Below are 7,018 nucleotides of genomic sequence, written 5' to 3' on the forward strand. Positions count from 1 at the left end.
CCCATCTCTAGCCCATACTCCAAAAGTTAAACATGAAGGAAACTGAGAATTAAGACCTATCGGGCCCATCCATATATTCTTTAATTCCTAATATTTGGTTTCCCCCAACCACCCAGCAGCCCATATTTGCTCCGGAAGAGGCAATTCTCCGGAAAAATGGGGAATGACGACCACGCCACCGCCACGGGCCGTCCGCCACCACGATGACTGCTGAATGAAGATGGTGCTCATACCTTTCTCCATTGCAAGAATGTTAGAGCATGTTCGGTAGGAACTTGCACATCTAACCACGACCATGGAAGTAGTGCAAGCTATTCTTATGAAGACGAAAAAAATGATTATTATGTTGTCGCTATGGTGGGAGAGCGTGGGATGCTTGCAACAAAGCAAATGCTGGCGCGGCGAGTCGATGAGATCCACTGAGAGCGTCTGTCACCGAATCAATAGCAGATAAATGATTGCAAACTGTTAAATGCAGCTAAGGAAAACAAGCACACACAGGTACTGGCACCTCCGAGCGAGGACATGTTGAAAATAATTATACGTGGGAAAAAAGAAACAATTTTGTTTCTCAGCAACTGTGGAAAAAAGAAACAAATAAGTAAGGGGACTGACTCGTGGGCTCGTGAGCAACCTGTGTCGGGCTTTGGCCCAACCAAGTAACAACATTCTCCAGGCCCAGTCCACCACACAAACTACTGCCGTCCCTCTATAAAAAGCACGGCGCACACTCCACACTCACTCCCCCGCTCGCCGAACCCGCAAACCCTCGCCGGCGCCGCCGTCCGGCCATGGCCGACCCGAGACCGTTCACCAACGTCGATCCCGCGACGGCGGCCGCGGTGCGGCGCAGCGGCTGTGACCCGCACGAGCTGGACATGTTCATGGAGCACCTGCTGACGTACATCTACACCCTCGTCCCCCGCCCGCCCTTCCCCGACAACGGCCGGCTCGCCGCCCACGCCGCCCCCTCCTACGGCGTCGACCGCATCAGCCGCCTCCCCGACGAGCTCCTGCGAAACATCGTCGCCCGCCTCCCCGCCAAGTACGGCGCGCGCACCGCCGTGCTCTCCTCCTGCTGGCGCGCGCTCTGGAGCTCCACGCCCCTCGTCCTCAGCGACGCGCACCTCCTCCCCGACGGCCACGGCTGGCCTCCCACACCCGCCACCTCGCCGTCCGTCATCGCCGCCGTCTCCCGCATCCTGGAAGCGCACCCGGGGCCCTTTCGCTGCGTCGACCTCGTCTGCAGCCACATGAGCCGCGCCCGGGTTGCGCGCTGGGTCCAGCTCCTCGCCGCCAAGGGCGTCCAGGACCTCGTCCTCGTCAACCGCCCGTGGCCGCAAGACGTGCCGCTCCCCGCCGCACTCTTCAGCGTCACCACCCTTACCAGCCTCTACATCGGCCTCTCGAAGTTACCGAGCACGGACGTCCTGCGTGGTGCCTCGTTTCCCCACCTTGTCGAGCTCGGCATATGCAGCGTCGAAATGGAGCGCGACGCCGTCAAGTCCCTCGTCGCCAGGAGCCCTAAGCTAGAGATCCTCAACATCGAGGGATGCCGCGTGGAGCTGCGCCTCCACCTCGTCAGCCAGAGCCTGCGCTGCGTGCAAATATGCGGCTCCGCTAAGGAGGACATCGCCGTGGTAAAGGCTCCTTGCCTCGAGCGGCTCATCCTCTCGGGCAGAGTCGGTCGCGGTCCCTTCTCCAGCAGAGTCAGGATTGGAGATGCCCCCAAGCTGTACACTTTGGGATACATAGAGCGAGGACAGGTCCTAGAGGTCGGAGAAACCATCATCATGGTACATCTCCCATCTCCAGTATATCGGTTTGTTCAGTTGGCAAATATGTCCAGCCAATGACACAATTAATTGTGTGATGTTCTTCTTGAATTGGGAAAATTTCAGTATGGGATAAAGCCAAGCACAAGTACCATGCTCACAACCGTGAAAATTCTGAGCTTGAATGTGCGTTTCGGGGTTCGCGACGACGTCAAGATGGTGCCCACCTTCCTCAGATGCTTTCCCAACGCGGAGAGACTGCATATTGTGGTATTTGTCACCAATTCACGTTCTGCTTACATTTCTATGGATGTCTTGCCTGTTATTTGCTTCTAGCCTGTCATTGTCATAGCTAAATTATATTGTCTTTTTGGTGTAATCCACTGTGATGTGAATGATTATAGTGGTGCAAGCTAGTTTAAGTAATTTTGTCCATGCGTGAAGGTAAGGTGGAGAGAACACCAGCTGGATGGCTATTCATACTTGGCCAATTTACATTTGACCAATTATAGGTCTTCTCCAAAATTTACGTACCTACACCGAAATACCCAGTTCGACTTATGAAGGGTTTCATGCTGGTTTGTTTATGTTGTGACATTTGGTAACAAAGTTTTCTTGCTGCACAATGATTATTATGCCGGTATCTTGATTTATAGTGTTTTGCTTCTGTAGGTATGTCCATATTTTCTTTCTAGTGCTGCATATGCTACTGTAACAGAGTAACAGACATGAGGCATGCAATGCTTATTTCTGACTTATGAAAGCTACACATAGTAAACTAGCACATCCATGTCGACATTTCTTGAGGCTGTTCCGGTATTGGTATGCCATAATAGCTGTATGGATGCTAGTAAGCTGGTTTGGTCATATGAGGATCTTAGGAACTTATCCTGACTGATTTATTACAGAAAGAGGCTGTTGTAGCTCACATCTGAAAGTTCATATTAAAGAACATATCTGGCAAATTGTTGTTAAGACTAAAGTCCTCCATTCTGGACTGAAGTTTGCAGCATCGCATATATCTTAATTTACTGTCGATGGATTATGCTCAGCACATCTTTGTTTAGAGCATACATCATTCTTTTTTTTCCCTCTGCAGTCTGCACTACTAGGCTATTTAGTAGTTAGTGCATTCTGGTACTTCACCCATCTTTTCTCCTACAAATCGGATCCGGCATTTTATTATGGACAAGTATATACTTACAGTATTTAGATTTTGAATCTTAGCAGCAAATGCCCCATTTGCTCACGAAAAAGGGACTTTCATAATACAATTTTCTTTTCTAACCTTTTCTTTCCAGATAGCTAATGGAAACTAGGGATCTATTTCCCTCAACTTGTTCTTGCGCTGGTTAATTTCTTAACAATTTCCTCTACACGTTAATTGAAAATTGTGTTCCATCTTTCAGTAGATTTTGTTGCTTGCAGTGTTTTCACTTATTTGCGTATATCTGTCAAATAAATTATCATTAGAGTTCTTTATGGTCTCTCTATTTTCTTCTACTATGAAATGTGAGCCATGTATTGTGTTATGCATGCTTGGCTGAGTAATTTGCCAGTTAATAACAGAATAAGATGATGACAACGGCGTTAGTATGACTAGGCATACCTGACCAATTATCATATACATTCTTATTCTTGACCAATATAGCTAAAAATAAGTCAGACATTACAATTTATTCTCACCGATCAGGTCATCCTACGCACGCTGACTAGAATATGCAATTATAATGATTGGGATTGCATGTTCATCTGTTTATGTTACGACATTTTGTCTTGTCACAGCATACAATGCCATTTTCTTTGATTTCTATTGTTTTTCCTCTTGATTTTCTCTAGTTTGTCCCATTGTGTTCATTACTAGTTAGCAGTATTTGTGCTGTGGAATCGTGGATGCTGCAAGTTGCATGCAATGCTTATTTCGAAGTTCAAACTGATCAAACTTACACATAGTATACTGGCACATTTGCTGCCTACGATGTATTTGGAGGTGTGTGCATGGTATTACGACTCGTACCAAATTGTGTTCCTACTAGCTAGCAGTATTTGTGCTGCGGAAAGTGGATGATACAAGTGGGTGCAATGCTTATTTCAAGGCTCAAGCCGATCAAACTTCACATAATAATCTAGCACATTTGGTTCCTATAGGTTCTTGGAAGCCTGGTACAGTATACCACTCACCTTGTTAAGACCTCCACGGTTGACTGAAATTTTCTGTCTCACTTTCTAATTTGTTATAGTTATATCTACATAATACCAGCACATTTGTTTCTCAGTTCCAGTAGCCTACTTGGTGCTTTGTGCTAGTTTAACGCATAGAAATATTACTTTGTCATTTCTCCGACAACATATAAATAATCTGAGGCTTCCTGCATTCACCTTCCTCAGATGCTCTCCCAACTGCTGACCGATCGAATCTATTTTCACAGAGTAAAAGATGCGATCAACCTGCTGCTGGTAACCACCTCACCCGCAGCTTCTGGGAGGAGTCTGGCCCCATCGAAAACGTCGCCTCGCGCATCCACACGATGAGCCTCCGCGAGTTCATAGGGGACCTGGGCGAGGTTGGCTTCCTGGAGTTCTTCCGGACCGCGCGCACGCTGAGGGCCGCGTTCGTCATAATGGCCAATCCACGCTTCACGCTGTTCTCGAAGGAGGAGGCGGTAGGCAAGGTGAGGCACAGCTTCCGAAGGATGGTGTCCCAATCCAGCTACCAGTTTGTGCTTGTGAACAAGGGGCCTGCGGGGGGTTATCCCTGGAACTTCAAAACCGGGGCAGATTTCTCTTTCCACGACCCGTTTTCGGAAGCCGAGGTCAGCCAACCTTAAGCCTCTGGGGAGAAGTGGACTGTTGCCACTTGCGGCCTTATTTTGGTTTGTCGAATTTGCGGCTTGGTGCCTGGTGCTATCAACCGATATTTAGCTTACCCTATAACCTGTGGTGGTGGTCAGTTGGGTTCTGTTTCCCTCTCTACCTATGTATGGTCCTTGATGCAAACTATGCAAATTTGCCCTGCCTTATCAGTTTCCATGTCTATCTATCTAGTATGCTCCTTGGAACTTTTTATTAGTGGCAATATGTTCCATTCTTTGCGGTTGTTGGGTGTCTTTTTAGATCAGCGGGAAGCCGAAATCGGCTCCCCCGTTCAATTACTCAAACGAAACACTTTACATGTTTCAGGTTCTTTAGTTTCAAGCATGAAAGGAGTAAACAAACTACACTAGTTCCAAAGGCAGTAGAGGACCATCAGGAGGTCATGCCGCTGACTTCAGCTCCATCTTTCTTTTTTGCGAGAAAACTTCCAATCTATTCATTATCATCCATGACACAACAAATACCAGAAATAATAGAAATTACATGTAGATTCGTAGACCACCTAGCGATGACTACAAGCACTAGAGCGAGCCGAAGGTGCGCTGTGCCGTGCAAAACTTGTCGTAGTAGAGTAGTAGACAGTTGGGAAAGTTGTAGTGCTAAGCCCCATAGGACTAGCCTACCAAAACAGCAACCGTCCCGGATGAAGAAAAGCGTAGATTGAAAGGATCCAACCTGAAGACACACTGACATAGGCGAACGAATACCGGATCCGAGTGGATCCACCAAAGACAACCACCGCCAAATCCTGCGAGGTCTGCTAGAGACACGCCTCCACATGTCGTCCGATGATGCTAGACGCATCACAGTTACAAAGGGCTAGGCAAGGAGAATCTTATTCCATTTTCGGGGAGTCGTCACCTTCTCGTCTTCCTGAGTAGGACACAAATCCTAGCAAAACTCAAAGAAACGTACAAAAACAGAGCTCTCCCACCGGTGAAGGGTCGGGATCCTCCACACACCATGGCCCTAAGACCACATGAGATGAAGCAGATCGGCGGCGTTGCTGGCGGGAGGCAGAAACCCTAGCCGCCATGTTCCCTTGAAGGAGAGGCGAAGGGGTAAGCCCCCCCCCCCCCCCCCCCCACATATGGTGTGTCAATTGACAAACTTTTTTGGCGGGCCCCTGATACCGAGCAGTCTTTGGGTCTTGAATAATCACTCATAGGGGCCACATATTATAGGTTTTTGTTTCCATAGTTTTACTTCAACTCTAATGAACCCTAATAAACTATGGAAGAGGATTTGTGACTCTCGGGTGTCACACACCCCTATATAAATATAGTACTAAAAACATATTAGGAAATTTGAAAAATAAAACAAAATTTGGGAAATGAAACCTGGGTGCCCCGTTGTACCCCATGTTCAGTTTCATAGGGAATGGGTGCCCGTGGTAATGTAAGTAAAAAAATACAAAATCGTATGTGAAAAAGAAACTAGATATAACATATGTCAGACCGTAATTCCTACGCCAGGGATTACACGGGCAGCCATTCCTCACAAAAATGCACACGGGTATACAATGGGCACCCAGGTTTCATACCCTAAAATTTCAGAAAAATTTCCTGATATTTATAAGAAATACTATTTTTATATAGGGGTGTTTAGCACCCGGATGCTCCAATGAGTTTCCCAATAAAATATACATTATAAAATAACGGAGTACATGTGACTGTCATGTTTGTGGGCCATGCGTGTACATGTACTGTAAGTGTTTGATGAGTTATGTGAGCCAAATATAATTTGATCGGAATTAAGTTTTGGATGTTGGGTTAGATTTTTTGTTATTTTTTTGAGAATCAGGATGATAGGTTAGATGGACAAAAATTTAATTCCAAAAGCTGAAGAATTAAAGGGTTATATACGAAATTAAATTATGGGGGATGGGCTGAAGATGGCCTTATAATAAGAAGGATCCGTTGCTCATGGCCCCTTTAGCAACCCCGCTTTGAAATTTGGCCCACCACACATGCATGTCCCCTGTGCGGCGGAAAAACCTATTGGACGCATACTGCGTCAAACTGTCGACGAATCGCACAGATGCGACCAACGAGCGATTTTGGGCCAGCCCATATGTAGCGTCCGTAGAAGTTCCGGTTTTGCGAACCTTCTAGAGCGTTCCCAGCCGGTTCTTACTTGTTTTGGGAACCATCTAGAAGGTTCCTGAACCAGTTTCTTATTTTGCCCTTTTTTTTCTTTTTTTAATCTTTCTGTTTTTTTCTTCTTCCTTTTTCTGGTTGTTTCTTCTTTTCTTTTTCATTACTTTTTTGTTTCTTTTTGTTTTCCTTTTCAGGTTAATTTCTCTTTTGGACACATTTTCTTTCTTTGGTTTTTTTTTCATATCTGTTCTTATCTTTTTTTTGAAATAC

The 7,018-nt window shown here is 46.3% G+C and overlaps 1 protein-coding gene across 1 annotated transcript; it reads left to right on the forward strand.

Annotated features, from left to right (window-relative positions):
- The first annotated feature begins 760 nt into the window (after positions 1-760).
- Positions 761-4,818, forward strand: LOC125540777 (F-box/FBD/LRR-repeat protein At1g13570-like). The gene is made up of 3 exons (XM_048704338.2): positions 761-1,796; positions 1,902-2,045; positions 4,205-4,818. Exons 1-3 carry the CDS (start codon positions 792-794, stop codon positions 4,601-4,603), a joined length of 1,548 nt encoding a protein of 515 aa, XP_048560295.2. The 5' UTR covers positions 761-791; the 3' UTR covers positions 4,604-4,818.
- The last annotated feature ends 2,200 nt before the right edge of the window (positions 4,819-7,018 follow it).

This window comes from Triticum urartu, chromosome 2A, assembly GCF_056163025.1.
Source record: "Triticum urartu cultivar PI428250 chromosome 2A, HENAU_Tu73, whole genome shotgun sequence".
In the NCBI taxonomy this organism is placed as follows: Eukaryota; Viridiplantae; Streptophyta; class Magnoliopsida; order Poales; family Poaceae; genus Triticum; species Triticum urartu.

What these genes read in the sequence shown, in the direction of transcription:
- LOC125540777 (XM_048704338.2), top strand. Translation starts at nt 792, where the DNA reads ATGGCCGACCCGAGACCGTTCACCAACGTCGATCCCGCGACGGCGGCC. An exon ending in TCGGAGAAACCATCATCATG is followed by an intron (nt 1,797 to 1,901) that starts GTACATCTCCCA and finishes GGAAAATTTCAG; the next exon opens with TATGGGATAAAGCCAAGCAC. An exon ending in CGGAGAGACTGCATATTGTG is followed by an intron (nt 2,046 to 4,204) that starts GTATTTGTCACC and finishes CTATTTTCACAG; the next exon opens with AGTAAAAGATGCGATCAACC.